This window comes from Dendrobates tinctorius, unplaced genomic scaffold, assembly GCF_039654945.1.
Source record: "Dendrobates tinctorius isolate UK_male_01 unplaced genomic scaffold, ASM3965494v1 ptg000134l, whole genome shotgun sequence".
Lineage (NCBI taxonomy): Eukaryota > Metazoa > Chordata > Amphibia > Anura > Dendrobatidae > Dendrobates > Dendrobates tinctorius.
Genome location: NW_027361802.1, coordinates 14549890 through 14567500, shown reverse-complemented (window position 1 = coordinate 14567500; position 17611 = coordinate 14549890). Strand labels below are relative to the sequence as shown.

Below are 17611 nucleotides of genomic sequence, written 5' to 3'. Positions count from 1 at the left end.
TGGTAATTCCAAGGGTTCATGGGAAGAACCCTTACAACATTTAACATATAATCCTTGATTTTAAACTATCTATTGAATCATATTACAAAATAAGTAGAAAGTGTAATATTTGTGAAAATGATGTCTACATGTGTTATCATCATTCTTGAATGGTCACAATACTAACATGCCTCTTTTCTTGGTGGCCTTTAACATGCCTAGATGGTGGACAGCAGTTGGAAAAACATAATCTTTTAATTACGCTAAAAGAAAAGAGCTCACCTTGCTTATAAAAAGGATGTACAGTGTGTACTGAAAGCATTCAGACCCCTTTAAATTTTTCACTCTCAAAAAAGTTCTTTTTTTTCTCATTAATATACCCCATATTGACTAAAAAAAACAGAAATGTAGAAATTTTTGCAAATATATTAAAAAAGAAAACAGAAGTATCACATGGTCATAAGTATTTTAGACTCGTATTGAGTAGAAGCACCCTTTTGAGCTAGTACAGCCAGGAGTCTTCTTGGGAATGATGCAACAAGTTTTTCACTCCTGGGTTTGGGAATCCTCTGCCATTCTTCCTAGCAGATCCTCTCCAGTTCTGTCAGGTTGGATGGTGAATGTTGGTGGACAGGTATTTTCAGGTCTCTCCAGAGATGCTCAATTGGGTTTAGGTCAGGGATCTGGATGGGCCAGTCAAGAATGGTTACAGAATTGTTCTAAAGCCACTCCTTTGTTATTTTAGCTGTGTGTTTAGGGTCATTGTCTTGTTGGAAGGTGAACCTTCGGCCAAGTCTGAGGTCCAGAGCACTCTGGAAGAGGTTTTCATCCAGGATATCTCTGTACTTGACCGCATTCATGTTTCCTTCAATTGCAACCAGTCGTCTTGTCCCTGCAGCTGAAAAACACCACCATAGCATTATGTTGCCACCACCATGTTTCACTGTTTGGATTGTATTGGGCAGGTGATGAGCAGTGCCTGGTTTTCTCCTAACATACTGCTTAGAATTATCACCAAAAAGTTCTATCTTCGTCTCATCAGACCTGGAGAATCTTATTTCTCATAGTCTGGGAGTCCTTCAAGTGTTTTTTAGTAAACTCTATGCGGGCTTTCATATGTCTTGCACTGAGGAGAGGCTTCTGTTGGGCCACTCTGCCATAAAGGTCTGAATGGTGGAGGGCTGCAGTTTGTGGAACCTTCTCCTATCTACTGCATCTGTGGAGCTCAGCCATAGTGATCTCAGGGTTCTTGTTTACCTCTCTCACTTCTCCCATAATTGCTCAGTTTGGCTGGATGGCCAGGTCTAGGAAGACTTCTGGTGGTCTCAAGCTTCTTCCATTTAAGGATTATGGAGGCCACTGTGCTCTTGGGAACCTTGAGTGCTACAGAAATTCTTTTGTATCCTTGGCCAAATCTGTGCATTGTCACAATTCTGTCTCTGAGCTCCGTAGCCAGTTCCTTTGACCTCATGATTCTCATTTGGTCTGACATGCACTATGAGCTGTGAGGTCTTATATAGACAGCTGTGTGCCTTTACAAATCAAGTCCTATCAGTTCAATTAAACACAGCTGGACTCCAATGAAGGAGTAGAACCATCTCAAGGATGATCACAAGGAAATGGACAGCATGTGAGTATAATAAATATGAGTGCCTCAGCAAAGGGTCTGAATGCTTATGACCATGTGATATTTCAGGTCTTTTTTTAATAAATTTGCAAAATTTCTGTTTTTTTCAGTCAAGATGGGGAGCAGAGTGTACATTAATGAAAAAAAAGAACTTTTTTGAATTTACCAAATGGTTGCAATAAAACAAAGAGTGAAAAATGTAAAGGGGTCTGAATACTTTCAGTACCCACAGTATATTTTATTACATGCAAACTTCAAAAGTATTCAAAAGTATTGAAATTTTCACTACTAGTGTTATGTTAAAATGATAGGGAATTGCTAGGATATGCCATCTCTTTATGATTGTTAAGGGTTCCACATCAGGGACCTCCTTTTATCTTGAGAATGATGGAGTGTTTGTGTAACGCTGTCTCCCATTCCTACGTTAACCATAGACAGCATCACTTCTGGCCAACAACTATAAAGTGGACTGCAGCTGACTCCATTTAACATGGATAGAACTGTGCTTCATTTACCCGGCATAGAGGGTGGCCATTGAACCCATGTGCAGGTAAAATCTGTGAAGGATGCTGATTCATTTTTGGGATTGGTGAGGGTAACAGAATTCGGAAACCATTTATCATAAAGTGATGGTATATACTAGTGACATTCATTTTTGCTAAATGTAATATTGTCAAATTTTTCGTAGAATGCAAAGACTTTCCTACAGATAGCAATAATCAAATAGAGAATGTATTGAAAATAGATGTGACATTACCTTTGCCATCATAATTTTATAAGCATAGAGTCTTCTTCCTTTTCCACGGCCAAGAGCACCTTCATATTTCTCAACAAAGTCTTGGGCCTCTCTGATCCCAAGAGTAAAAAATAGATAATTTACTCAAACGCAAAACTTTTCACTGAGCTCAGATATAATAACAAAGCATAGACAAAATCATATGTGAATGATGACCAATGATAGAAGTCTAAAAACGAAACATGGTTGTCAAGTTGCTTATTTTATGCAGAAGAAACCTACACTGTCATCTGATTCTTGAAGTTTGTGACCTTCAGTGACCCAACTTTACATGATCTCTCATTTATCCATTGCTTTGACTCTGTTCACACTGTCTATGTTGCTGACCCGCAGCCTAAATCTGATAAGCCCTTCAACTGTCTGGTTGGCACTGCTTTGCTTGGCCAATGTTGACTCCTTGCCCCTTTCTCGAACACTGTTCTTTCTCCCTTCCCTTCCTGTTCCGTTGTCTCAGCACATACCTACTACAGTATATCTGCAATTGTCACCAAGTCCATTTTAATAGTGTGTATATAGTTTTCAACTTGGTAATTTCTAATTCATACTTGAAGAGTAGGTCGTTTTAATTCTTATTTCATAAATCAATAGTACACATGATAATAAGCAGCTTTGCAATATGTCTTATCAGAGATATCTGCTTATTTCATCTCCTGGATTGATCTTTCATTCTTGGTAAAATCTGTAAAATCTGCATTCAGTGAAAACAGTTTTCCATATTACTGAGATAGGAGATGAGTTGGTGCTTTTAAAATTCTATGCAGAAGGTAGGGGGAGAGTAAGGAGGAACTAAAGGCAGACACAGACATTCTGCTGCAAGTTCTCCTGAAAAGACACTCTATATAGAATTTTATAAGCACCAACTGTCATATCTTATCTCAGTGATGGAGACAATCTGTATTCACTGATGACAAATTTGATTATTATTTTTTTTTGCGAATGAATGGTTAATACAATGAATACTCAGTAAGTGCACTGTAACTGCAACCTACAATTAAATTTACGAACTTCTTCACAATATGCAATGACGGCTTTTACCATGGTTCTCAAAATCAATATGAAATACCTGACCAGGATAGCTTCCTCAGATTTATGGGTTTGACACAGGAAACCTACAGTATTTCCAATATGAATTTTAAAAAAAGAAATGAAAGAATATTCATACTTGATTAAACATAGCTTTTTTGACATTCTCCATGGTTTACTTCTCATTGCTGAAATTAATTTTTTCTTATCTTCAATTTGCTTCATAAGCCTTTCCCTTTCACTATCTGATAAACTTTCCTCTGAGCTTGAAGAGGATGAAGAGGATGAAGATGAGCTGAAAAAAAAACCCAAAGAAATAGTATATAATCCCGAAATTAAAAAAAAAATAATAAAACATTGCGATTACGGTAGTTCACGATACCAGTTTTTCCTTCCATTCACACAAATATTTTTATTTCAGTTATTTTCTAAATATTGTAATAAAACCCCAATTTAAAAAAAATATGCACAAGGAACAAGGCCAATATTTGATGCTCGAGATCTATGGGCCCCCAGATGGCTCTGAATTAGAAACAGGCATGCTTCAGTTGTGCTAATCACTGCATGGGCTAAGGAGTAATTTCAGAAATCATTGTCTCTGGATACAGTTTGCCATGCAATCCACAAATTTAAGTAAAAGCTCTATCATATAAAGAAGATTAAATATATCAGCATAATCCAGAAACTCTACTGTCCTTTCTGGGCAAAAGCTCATTTAAAATGGACCAAGGGAAAATAAAAATGGTGTATGGTCAGATGAATCAGAGTTGTGATTCTTTATGAAATTCACAGACGTCGTGGCATGCAGACTCCAGCTTGTTATTAGTGCACAGTTCACAGCCCTGCATCTCTGATGGCATGGGGCTACATTAGTGCCTATGGCATGGGCAGATTACACATTTTGGAAGGCACCATCAAAACTGAGCAAACCCCAAGTTTTAGAACAACATATGCTCTCATCCGGAAAACATCTGTTTCAGCAAAAAGCCTTTCATAGTTCACCAAGACAATGGTAAACCACATACTGCATCCATCACAACTACATTAGTTCTGGTGATGAACCGTCTGCCTGCAGTCCAGATGTTTCACCAAAAGCATTTGGTGCACCATGAAACAAAAAGTGTGTCAAATGTGACATTAGGGTCATTGAGCACCTAGAATCCTACATCAGACAGTAATGGGACAAAATTCTTGTCCCAAAACTCCAGCAATTGTCTTCTCCCTTCCCAGGCATTTACAGACTGTTGTAGTTTAAGGGGGTGAAGCACAAGAATAATTAGAAGGGGGTTACCTCCTCTGCTACGTGTCAGGAACCATATAGCTGGGCAACAGGGTTGTCGGGGGGAAGACTTTTGTACCTGGACCGACTGCATCATGGGCCTGTCAGTATAGCAGTGGGGAAGAGGAAGGTGTGCTGGACAGGAAGCAGTGCAGGCTGAGGGCGCAATGAGAGAGCACGCGCAGGTCAGAACAGCATGTGCAGCAAGGAGAGCAGGTTGCAGCCGCGCACAGGAGAGGAGAGAGAACTCCCAGTCTGAGAGATAGGACAGGAGGACGTGACAAAGACGCTGCTGTCTTTGAGTAAATGGAAGCGGAGTCCCCATTGACTAGAGAAATACATCCTCCTGACCGTGCAGAGACTGAGACCCGTGCATGCAGCCTGGGTGCCCGCTGTGACAGGTCAGAGCCCCTGATTCAAGCAGAGAGACTTAACAAAGGACTGAGCATCATTCTGGTGGAGAGACTGTTAGTTTTAAAACAGAGACTCAGAGCAGGGGAGACCCAGTTTGGTCCAGTGTCCCCCCTGCCTTCCCCCTTAACTCCGGAGACCCTGGTTACCCTCTAAGAGAGATTACAGCGCTTAAAGAGACTATAGAGACTACAAGTGCCGCTGCTGTAGGCGCCTACGTTGGAGAAGACAACCCTTCAAGCAAGATTTCTTCAGACTGATAAGTTGCACGAATACTCGTTAAGTACTGTTATTCTGCTTGACTGTTTGATAACTTTCGCTAGTTTACACAAACCATTAAACAACTATTACCTTGCCAGTTTAACCCCACTGTTTTCTCCCTGCAAAGAGATTATGACCCCTGTAAATAAACCTTTTAACTTCTGGACTGTCTCTGTCCCGTGGTGACATACTCAGCACCTGCATGTTTATTACAGTAGAAAGAAGAGGGGAAGCGACAATAGTAGACATGGCCCTGTCTCCACTTTTTTGAGATGTGTTGCTACATCAATTTCTAAATCAGTCTTTTTTTCACAATTCAAATGAAAAAAAATGTCTAACTTTCAACGTCTGATCTCTGTTCTATGTATTGTTGTGAATGAAATAGGGTTATATGAAGTATCCCAACTTTTTTAGAATTGGGGTTATTCTGTACTTCAATGAAAACTTTTCATACCTGCTTTTTCTTTTCTTTTTTTTACGATCCACTGGTTTATTTTTTCCTGTGGGCTCATCTGAAGTTTTTTCATTGTTTGTATTTGTTTTGGTTGTTTTTGTGTTGTTTTTGTTAATGTCCTTTTGTACCACAGATCTTTTCTTTTTATTTGTTTTCTTGTCTTCGTTCTCAGATTCTGTTTCAGATTCTTGTTCATCTTTTCTTTTTTTGGTAGATTTTCTCACAATTCTTTTTCTTTTTGGAATTTTAATGCTATCGTCATCATCCTCATCCTCATCCTCATCTTCTTCATCATCATCATCATCATGGTCATCATGGTCATCATCATCATCATTACTATCATTGCCATCATATTTGCTGTATCTTGATTTCTGGTACCGTACTTGCTGCCTGTTTAAATATTGCGTTCTGGAATCTAAACATAAAAAAATAACAATAAAAGAGTCTTAAGTTAAAATGAACAAAATGTTCTAATTCACTCTAGACTTAATATCTACTGTCAAGCTATGAAAATGTCATAAAAATAATCATTTCAGCAAAAAAAAAGTCACTTCAGTTAAAGGTTAAAGGGGGCCTTCAGGCTTGGGTTTCAAGTCTGCAGTCTCTCTTTGTGACACTCTACCCCTCCACCAGTCCTATCCATCAATGTCAATGGCTGCTCACTTTCCCCAGTCCCGCATGCTCGGTGCCTTGGGGTGATCCTCGACTCTGCCCTCATTTAAGCCACATATCCAAAACCTAGCGTCCTCCTGCCATCTCAAACTCAAAAATATTTCCCGGATGTGCATTCCTTGACCACGACACCACAAAAACATTAGTGCATGCCCTTATCATCTCCCACCTCGACTACTGCAACCTCCTACTCTCTGGCCCCCCCTCTAGCACTCTGACACCACTCCAATCCGTCCTACATTCTGCTGCCTGACTAATCCACCTGTCTCCCAGTTATTCCCCAGCCTCTCCCCTATGCCAAGCCCTTCATTGGCTTCCTATCGTCCAGAGGCTCCAGATCAAAACCCTAACTATGACATACAAAACCATCCACAACCTGTCTCCTCCATACATCTGTGACATGTTCTCCCGGTACTTACCCACATGCAACCTTCAATCCTCTCAAGATCTCCTTCTCTACTCTCCTCTTATCTCTTCTTCCCCCAACCGCATACAAGACTTCTCCCGTGCTTCCCCCATACTCTGGAATTCTCTACCCCAACACATCAGACTCTCGCCTACCATGGAAACATTCAAGAAGAACCTGAAGACCCACCTCTTCCGATAAGCTTATAACCTGCAGTGATCCTCAGTCTACTGAACCGCCGCACGACCAGCTCTACCTTCTCCAAGTGTATCTTCACCCATCCCCTGTAGACTGTGAGACCTCGCGGGCAGGGTCCTCTCTCTTTCTGTACTTATGCGTGTCATGTTTATTGTACTTGTCTATATTTGCCCCTTTTCACATTTAAAGTGCCATGGAATAAATGTCACTATAAAAATGTATAATAATAATAATAAAATAATAATAAAAAAGTGCCCGCCCGCTGCTGGCACTGGAGAATCATGACAGCTTGTAGTGTGCACACTTTCAGGATTCACTTATCCGCAGTCACATAGAGTGTCTAGAACAGCAAGCCTGGACAAGCCCTTTAATGAAGGCATCTCTCTCTACAAATCAACTTGAATTTGTTTGGCTGGCAGTATATGCTTAAATATATAAAAAGTACTTGCTTTCACAATACCAACAAATAGTATGCAGCTCACTAATTGACTTTCACACTTTACTGTCTAACAATGTTTTGTGTGCTGTTTAGAATTAGTCATTCTGTGTGCTGCTGCCTTGTGTTTTTGTATACAGCAATATTTTAATAGTATTCTCTTTTATGCAGAATTTTTTTCACTGTGTATGAATCTAAGAATCAGAAAATTGTCTATTTGACTATCAATAACAAATGTAAGGCATCTGGCACTACAGTGAGTCAGGCTAGGTCACGGTTAAAGCTTGTAAGAGGATAACCTTAGCAGCCTTTATCAATGTGAGTGTTTGACTAAATTCACAGCTTTATTGGGAAAGGCCAATAGAAAATGTAAAGTCTGCATTGGAAGCTGCACCCTATAATTTTTGTTCAGATCTGCAGTAAGTATCACTCTATTCCAGCTATTTCCTACTTTTCAATACACTAAACAGTGCTGAAGGACAGAGATGAAGCTGTGATGGTGCTTGAAAGTTTGAGTAGAACCTTTCAGAATTTTTCATGTTTCTGCACAGATTTGATCTACTACTACATCATATTTTCACACAAGTTTTAAAAGTAGCTATAGAGAACCAAATAAAACAAAACTAATCAAAAATATCAGGCTTCAATCTGTGAGTTGACAATTAGGTGTGAGTGTGCAACCTGCAACCTGCTGTTTTTAAACCTCTTACAAACATATTACGTTAACATGTTACATCACGCTGTCAATCTGTGAGAGCGCATTAACACGATGTCATGATTTCGCTGCTCACTGTGTCATAAGGATGCGGTGAGTGACAGCTCAGCCATCCTTTTGATTGCATGGGTGTTCCGGGCTGTCAGTAATGTGAGTGATGGCTCGGCCATTCTGTAGCATGTAGAGGTGTACTGGGCTGTCAGTTTTGTGTATGGGATTTCCCTGCAACCCAATTAGGCCCTTCCTGCTGGAAGTCCTCCAGGTGTTGTCCTTTCAGGGTGATTGCCTGACTATTTAGCTGGTTGGCTATGCTTGAACTATTGCCAATTGTAACTTTTGCATGGTGATGTGTGTGTGGGTGCTTTGTGGTTAGTATTCTTTGACTCTAACATTTGTTGTCAGACCTTGGATTTAGTCTCTCAGACCATAGCTCTGATTGTCTCTTTGCCTTGATGTTCTTTGACACTCGGTGCCTGACCTCAGACTTGCTCTTTAGTATTCGTTTCTTTTATCCATTTGTCCCTGATGCACTTCTCTTGGTTTTGACTTCAGACTCCTTGACCTCCCTGCCTCACAGATTTTCTGTGAGAATTGACTCAGTGTCACATTATGACTGGGCACTACATTTATCTCATTAGCCATTATGTATCCTGTTCACACTCTGTGTGATCAAGGTGGTGAATCTAATGCAAATGATTCAGGATCTGGCTAAGTGGAATACCAGAACGTTGAATCATCACACGTTCATTTGCAGGGTCAGGTAACTAGTTTGATGAAGACTTCCTATAGCTCTCCGCTGCCAGCAGTGGCTGCAATGTCAGTAAATTCTGACATGCAGTTGGTCTCTTCTGAACCTATAGTGGCTCTTCCTGAGAAATTTTCAGGAGAGAAAAAACAGTTTAGGGTGTTCAAGAAGAACTGAAAGTTATTGTTCACCCTTTGACCTCAGTCTTAAGGGGAAAAGTCCCAGTGGGTGGGAATAATTAATGTCCCTCCTACGAGATGGTCCTCAGACCTGGGCATTTTCTTTAGCCCCCCAGTTTCCAGAACGGGTTTCTGTCTACTCCTTTTTTGATGCCTTACTGAGGAAAATGATCCATCTCAGTAAACTGTAGAACCTTTGAGTTGCCTCAGACACAAACAAAGGGCAGGGTTCAACTTCTACCTCTCCACCATTGTAATTTCTATGCATAACAACATAGGTAAAATTAATAAGGATCATTAGTCATGTCACTTACCATCACTTTCAGTTTCTGAACTATCTAGATCATCTAGAGCATCTACATCTATCCCAACTGTAAAAAAAAACACAAGATTAATAGAGTAATACACTTTTAAATATTATTAAAAATGATTAAACATCTGTCCAGATTCTATGACTGTGTCTTCCAACAAGTTGTGCCGGGCTGTGACTGTCATCTGGAAGGAAGCAATGGAGGTTTCCATTGAATAACAAGAAGCATGGATTTTTAACGAGATCACGACATAATATTCATTCTGTCTGAACTATGGGCAGCATGAATAAAACACTGGCTGCACTATTATTTCAGCCATGTATATTTAATCCTGAAATGCTATCCTGAAATGCTATGGAGTTTTCAAGAAAACATCCTTTGAAAGGTTGATTGAGGACTATGCATCTTGGAGGATTATTCCAAGAAAGGTCCCTGGCGGCTTGTTTCTGCCCAACTCCTCTAGACTGATAAGTCTTTCCCTATAAATACACATAGGGAGAGGCCTGTTAGTCTATGGAAATTGGGTGATACTCAGCCAAATCATGTTGTCTCTGAAATGCTGCAGCATTAACTGCTTCAACATACACGGCTGCAATACCACACCCAGGCTCTGATTCATGCTGTTCATGGTTTGGGCAGCATGGACTTCATTACTGGTTCTCCTTAAAATCATGAAGAATTGATACAGAATCTATGTTTGAAAATGGTGCTAAGTCATAAAAACAATAAACTTTATGAGCTCCAACTGGAATACGCCTTTAAAAAGGATGTCACCTCTTACTTTTTTCCTGCTGCTCCTCTGAGTATTCCTATTTTCTTTTTTTAATCCAGCATTATGGACCTTTTTAATTAGTGCTACATGTTATGGTGTTTACCCAGGGTGTCATGGCTCACAGGGATTATAATGCAGAACAGCCTAAGGAAACTTCCCTACCCCGAGAGACCAGGAAACAATGACCCTTTGGTAAAAACTATAAAATTAGCAGTGAAAGCAAAGGTTCATATCTCTGGAACTGGATCGCGAAGTTAAAAGAAAGTACTCAGGGGAGCAGCAGTAATAAAATAAGAGTCAAAACTGGTCACTTTTGACCTAGTGCCAGTTCCTCTTTAAGTAGAAAGCACAATAATTTCAGATCACTATATAACTAAAGTTGTTAACCAATCTTTGAATATTGTGACCTTGATTGTACAAAATACATTGTTGCTCTAAACAACAGTATATGTTACTGATTATTTGCATAGATCCTGTTTAAATGATTATTCCCATTTTGTATATTGATAGCATATCCACATAACATGCCATATATGTAAAATATTATTGGGGCCCACAGCTTTGACCCACATCTATCTTAGTGAAGCACACAGATGAACTTCTTATTTCCACTAAACATGTGTATGAAATGTAGTGTCAGTGTGTTAATATGCTCACCTACCACCATCATCTCCAGTATCCAGCCCTGTTCTGGTCCTCTTCTCAGTGACGTCACTGCTCTTCAGAATAGCTGGCTCATTCTAGGCTCTGCGTAAGCCAGAAGTCTGTTCTGATGCTCAATAGGCTTACGTTATAAAAGCCATATTGGATCACACAAAGCACAGAATGACCAGGAGAGTCTGAAGAGCAGCGACGTCACTGAGAAGAGAAGCAGAACAGTTCTGGAAACCAGAGAAGACGGCAATAGGTATATATATTCTATACACACACTACACTACATACACTTATACATAGGTCTACATAAAATTGCAGCCACCATTTGGATATGCTATAAATGTAAAACTTGGAAATAACGTTAATGGCTAGCTACAGCATGAGAGAATTCCTATGCTCCAATGTAAGCCCTGACATAAACCTGTATATTCTAGTGTGTGTCTCAACAAGTGAATCCTCATGATCAGTGTTTTATGGTATTTCCTTTATATATGTCATAGAATGGTAGAGTTGGAAGGGACCTCCTGGGTCATCTGGTCCAACCCCTGCTCAAAGCAGGATTCACTAAATCATCCCAGATAGATGTCTGTCCAGCCTCTGTTTGAAGACTTCCATGGAAGGAGAACTCACCACCTCTCGTGGCAGCCTGTTCCACTCATTGATCACCCTAACTGTCAAAAAGTTTTTTCTAATATCTAATCTGTCTCCTCCCATTCAGATTCCTGCCATTGCTTCTAGTCTTTCCTTGTGCAAATGAGAATAAAGATGGTCCTTCTACAATGTGACAGCCCTTGAGGTATTTGATTTGTAGACAGCTAGCTCAGTCTTTATTTTTGCAAGCTAAACATTCCCAAATCCTGTAACTGTTCCTCATAGGACATGGTTTGCAGACCGGTCACCATTCTGGTCGCTCTTCTCTGAACTTTCTCCAGTTTGTTGATGTCTCTTTTAAAATGTGGTGCCCAAAACTAGACACAGTATTCCAGATGAGATCTGACCAAAGAGGAGTAGAGGGCAATAATTGTGGCGCCCCTGAGGGTTCAGTTGCCACAGAGGTACTGCACCTCCTCCTGAGGTGTAGTATCCCACTCCCCAGGTAAGATGGTAACACCTGACAGACTCCATCACCTACATCCAGCATAGACACCTTAGAACAGCAGAGCACCCTTTATGGCAGCTGCTTTGGTTCATGAAGGGTGCTAGGTGGTGGGTGGAGCTTAGAAACACTAGAGGGGAAAGCTGACAGGAAGTTAGGTCAGTTCCCCGAAGGGGGAAGCAGGGAGAGGACCTCTCTGCAGTGAGTTCCCCAGTGGGAAAGAGGGGAAGGACATAGATGCAGCAGCCTCCTTTGAGCTGGAGCTGTTAGCAAAGAAAGAGGAAGAAAGAAGGATCAGTTGTTCAGAAGGAAGATAGATAAGCATGGAACGTGAGGAGGAGAGAGGCTGGGGCTAGTGCAGAGCCCTTCCCTAAGTTCATTGCGCCAAGGCCGGGCACCGGTATCCGAGGCTGTTTGTGATACTAATGATCCTGCAGCAGAAACCAGAGGAATAGGAGTTGAGACGGCTCTATTCCCACCAAAGACTCGAAGACACAGTGGCAACTTATGTGTGAGCCGGGACATGATTGATGGAGTCCCCAAAGCAGGCTACAGCCACCTGTCATACGAGTGAAGTTTAAGTAACATCAAGCAAGAGGAACTTGAGTGTAATTCAGAACTGCAAGTACTTCAGATTAGCGCTAGAAAGGAGACGTTCAGAAAAGGCACAATTGGAAGGGAGTGCTGGAAGGGTTAATCCATTTGCCTGGGAGTTGGCTGAGTCCCTGACCTGGAAGTTGCAGCATTGAAGCGGGCACTTGTCTGTGCCAGAAACGTGAGTAAAATAATTGGAACTGCACTCAGCTGTGTCATTGCCTTCTTCCTACTCCAACCTACTCAACACTGCTACATCTCTGTACCTAACACTACACCATCTACCTCAACACCTATTACTACTGCCCTTGGACCACAGCTCTACCTGTGGAGAGCTATTACATCTTTGCTGCGCCCCACCATCTGTCCCAGAGGATCTGCACCGCAGCGTCGGCTTAACACCTTCATTGCTGAGCACCACAGGTGGCGTCACGAATCATCTACCTATAAACCTTATACAGCTACATTTCACTCATTTTACATGGACACCCAGGGCCACGGACCGGGTCACCGCCACCGCGACCTATCCCTTTAAGACACCGGCTCGGTACCAAGTAGCCCACAGCCCTTGGGGTGATCCATAATGACTTTACGTGATCTAGACTGTGTGCTTCTGTTAATACATCCCAGAATTGTATTTGGCTTTTTGCTGCTCCATCACACTGTTGACTCATATTCAGTCTGTGATCGATTAGTATACCCAAGTCTTTTTCAAATGTGCTGTTGCTTAGCCCTATTCCTCCCATTCTGTATATGCTTTTTTCATTTTTTTTGGCCAGATGGAGTACTTTGCATTTCTCCCTGTTAAAAACCATTCTGTTAGTTGCTGCCAACTTGCTCCAGTTTATTTATATCTTTTTGAATCCTCTCTCTTCTCTAGTATTAGCTATCCCTCCTAGCTTTGTGTCATCAGCAAATTTAATCAGAGTACCCTCAATTCCTTCATTTAAATCAATGATAAAGATGTTGAACAATACAGGGCCAAGGACAGAGCCCTGTGGTACCCAACTTGAGACATTCTTCCAACTGGATGTGCAGCCATTTACGACCACTCTTTGGGTCCAATCACTAAGCCAATTATGAATCCACCTAACAGTTGCCTTGTCCATTCCATACTTAGTCATAAAACATCCACTTTTGTTTTCAAAATAAATTGGCCCCACCATTGAGATAAATGGAAACACAATGATGAGTCACTCCATTTTCATTCACAGGCTTTTATGATTTCATTGATTTCAGATGCCTGCATGTGATCAAAGATGGAAAAAGGATTTTGACTATAAAACCACAAGTAATATCACCCCTAACATGTTTGATTGAAAATTCATTGGTGCTCTGGATATGCAAAATTTAGTGTGGACATGTAGTATAAACTCTGGGAATAGACATCTGAAGAAGTTGTACAGAGGTGGACAACACAAGTCAATATCAAAATAGAAAAAGTGCTGCTGGATTAATATAAAAGATGAAACCTTTATTTAATCCTCATTAATATTCTATAAGCATATATTTGTTACCGATTTTCTCTGACATGCATATAGAGTATTAATGAAGATAACAGGAAGGATTCTTATTTTATAGAAATCCAGCAGCACTTTTTCTACTTTAATTTTAACATGCTGAAGCTTTGAAGTTTTCAAGACTGCTGAGCGTATATATTGAACTGGTCTTGGTTAGCTTGTTTTTCCAAAATTTTGGACTACACAAGTTGCTGAGTTAAGTAATTGTCTGTAGTGGTGATGCACACTGTCGACCTAACATCACATCTGCAGCCAAAACACTGAGATCAGGGAGCAGGTGCTGGCCCTCAAAGGGAGAGTTCCTGCAGTGTTTGTTATCTTAGTTATTTTAAAGTGTTTGAAGTCCACTTTCTTGAAAATGGAAAACCCCTTTAAATGAAACCGGTCCTGCCGGGAGGAATAAAGCTCATGTTCTCCTGGTAGCCGAGTTTTCAGTGTGGTGGCCAAACAGCATCAGAACGCCATTAACCTGCAAATAACTCCATATCTGCGGGATAATAGCTTTTTTCACATGACAGGTTCCCTTTAAGCACTGTGGAGTAAAAGCTGCTAATTCAGTGAATAAAGTCGATTAAAATAACATTACTGTGTATTGCAATACATTATAGTGTGGATCAATTCAGAATGATAACAACAATGAAATTCATAATGCACAGTGGATAACAAACCTGCTAAACACTCAGATATATGCAATGTGGGACACAATCTTGTGTCCTGAAGCATATGGATAACTCACTGTGTAAATCGAGCTTTGTTGCATTTGCCGGGTGCTGATCTCTTGAGGCTGAGAGCAGTCACAGACCACTTCTGCTAGCCTCTTTTGATCTCACTTTTAGGCCGGGGTCACACATGCGTGAAACTCGGATGAGTCTCGCATGTCAATACCCGGCACTGCCGCCGGGACTCGGGAGCGGAGCGTGCGGCTGCATGTATTTCTATACAGCCGCACGCTCCGCTCCCTAGTGCAGGCGGCAGTGCCGGGTATTGACGTGCAAGACTCATTCGAGTTTCTCGCATGTGTGACCCCAGCCTTACAAAGCAACTCTTCTTCTTCCAGTCTGCTCGGTGATGGGGCGTCACTGCTGATATCATGCTGATTAACAGCTGCATACCTGTAGTTAGGTATCGGGTAGCCAACTGTCAATCAGCTTGACATAGGCAAAGATGTCCCATCAATAGAGTAGAGTGGAAATGAAGAAGCTGTTCTGGCAAAATGATGTCACCAGATGCCGCAGAATCGCCGTCAGAAGCGGCATAGATCGGCAATGGTCAAAAGAGTCAGGTAGTTAGCAACTACCTACCTGTAAATTCTTTGCCCCATGGCAAAAAATAAGCAAAATCCTGGATAACCACTTTAAACCTGTAAAGGTACTCTACTAAGAGTTCTCAACAGTAGCAAAAGAAAAGCATATAACATTCTTTGCAGAAAATACATATTGTGTTACGCTTTCCCTGTTCTACATTTTTATGGAAAATCAGAAAAAAGTCCCAAGTTAGAGTAGGATATAATACATCTCAATTGAAAGCCTTTGGCTAGGTTCACACTAGGCGTTTTTTCAGAGTTTTATTTTTGCAACAATACCTGATCTCTTGGCAGGAAAGCAACTGTAGAAAAAAGCAGGTTTTGCTTGGTTTTTCTTGCATTTTTTGCTAAGTTTTTTGCGCCTTTTTTTGTGTTTTTGTCATTCCAGATTTGTCTCTTGTGCTTGCTTATAAATTTTAGCACCAAAAAAATAGGTTTTGACACAAACAAAGCAGCAAAACCTAATATCTGTGTTTTTGCTGCAGATTTTCGGTGTTTTTTCACCACCCATTCATTGCAATGGGTGAAAAACGCTGAAAAATAACATGAAAGAAGTGATGTGCTCAATTGTGCAAAAAAAACATGCAAAGCACAAAATACTGATGACAAAAAAAACAAGCTGTGTGAATGAGATTTCTGAAATCTCATAGTCTTTGTTGGTACTGTAAAACGCAACTTAAAATATGAATAAAAAACGCATTAAAAAAACGCAGATAAAATGCCTTGTGTCAACTTAGCCTTAAGCTTCTGTTATTTTCCAGAATCATTTCAAACTTTTTTGTTAAAACATAAAAGGAGAGAAACATTAAAATACATATTAAAATAATACATGAATAGAGCCCAAGACTTACACGGAACATAAATATTTATATCGTACTATTAATGGTAAATTTCAATTTGTAAGAAATGTAAGGTTTTTTTTGTTGCTTTAAGTAAATATCTAACATAAGCAAAGTAACAGTACATACGACCAAATTATAGTAGCTGAAATAATAAAGCATGCAAAAATAACAACTAAGCTCATGCATTTATTACATACCCGCATCCATCAGGATCTCCATTTGACTTTTTACCTTTCTGACCATTTTTAGCGGAAAAAGTGTAATGTCTTAATTAGAAGCTTCCGCGCTCGATAAGCTGCCAAGAACTGGTAATTATGCTATACTAAGAGTACTAGGTATATGTGACACATAATCTGACCTAATGCTAAATAATACACTAGGAGCCACACCTTACTCTTCTATAGTTCAAAGGAGCATTAGCAATGTGACTACTGAAAACACTTCAGCTTTTTACTCAACTATTTCAGATGTAAAATACTATTCGAGATTGTCATCAACTAGAAAAAAAAGTGTGTATGCTACAGACAAAAAGAATTACAGATAGATGGTAGAATCAAGACTTCTAGACCACATCGCAGTCATTACTTTCTTTAATGCCTATAGACCACCAGGAATTTCATTATTTACATTTAGACCACCTGAGAATAGCCGCTACACTGTATGCAGTAGTGGTGTTATCAGGTGATTGGTGGTTCTGCTGGGTGTTGGACATCCTCTTTAGAAGTAATTGGCCCCACACACCTATGGTTGTGTGACCTTTAGTGATGAGCGAGTATACTCGTTGCTCGGGTGTCCTCCGAGTATTTTGGCGAGCTCAGAGATTTAGTTTTCGTCGTCTCAACTGCATGATTTGCGACTTGTAGACTAACAAACAGGTATTCCACACATGTGTTCAAGCTGTCTAGCAGTCACAAATCATGCAGCTGAGACGTCGAAAACTAAATCTCCGAGCACATCCAAATACTCGGAGGACACGCGAGCATGCTCGGGAAAACCCGAGCAACGAGTATACTCACTCATCACTAGTGACCTTATTTGTACAGATCATTCTGCAAATATTGCAGTCATTTTTGTATCATATTAACCGAAATCATGAGAATCAAATTTTAAGTACAGCCAGGAACAATTAAATGACTGCTGTAGAAAGCCAAACACTGTGGTCAGCTATTTCTGGCAGTTCCACTGACGATGAATGGAGCAGAGGTCAAGCATGTGCACCATTGCTTTACTGAAGAAAGGGCTCTGCAGAGCATGGTTCCTAGGATCCAGAGCCTCTTCCCATTGGTTATACAGCCAGCAATCGGAAAGTTATTCACTATTTTGTGGATAGGCGACAAC

The 17611-nt window shown here is 40.5% G+C and overlaps 1 protein-coding gene across 1 annotated transcript in view; it reads right to left on the bottom strand.

The window, feature by feature from the left end:
• Positions 1-16516, bottom strand: part of LOC141048334 (transmembrane channel-like protein 2-B) — a 198415-nt gene extending 181899 nt beyond the window's left edge. Inside the window, exons 1-6 of the mRNA XM_073543816.1 lie at positions 16471-16516; positions 9496-9552; positions 6168-6245; positions 5831-6113; positions 3565-3720; positions 2364-2454 (exon numbers count right to left, since the gene is read on the bottom strand). Of these exons, the coding sequence (XP_073399917.1) occupies positions 2364-2454; positions 3565-3720; positions 5831-6113; positions 6168-6245; positions 9496-9552; positions 16471-16516 (711 nt within the window). The remainder of the gene's footprint in view (positions 1-2363; positions 2455-3564; positions 3721-5830; positions 6114-6167; positions 6246-9495; positions 9553-16470) is intronic.
• Between the last annotated feature and the right edge of the window lie 1095 nt (positions 16517-17611).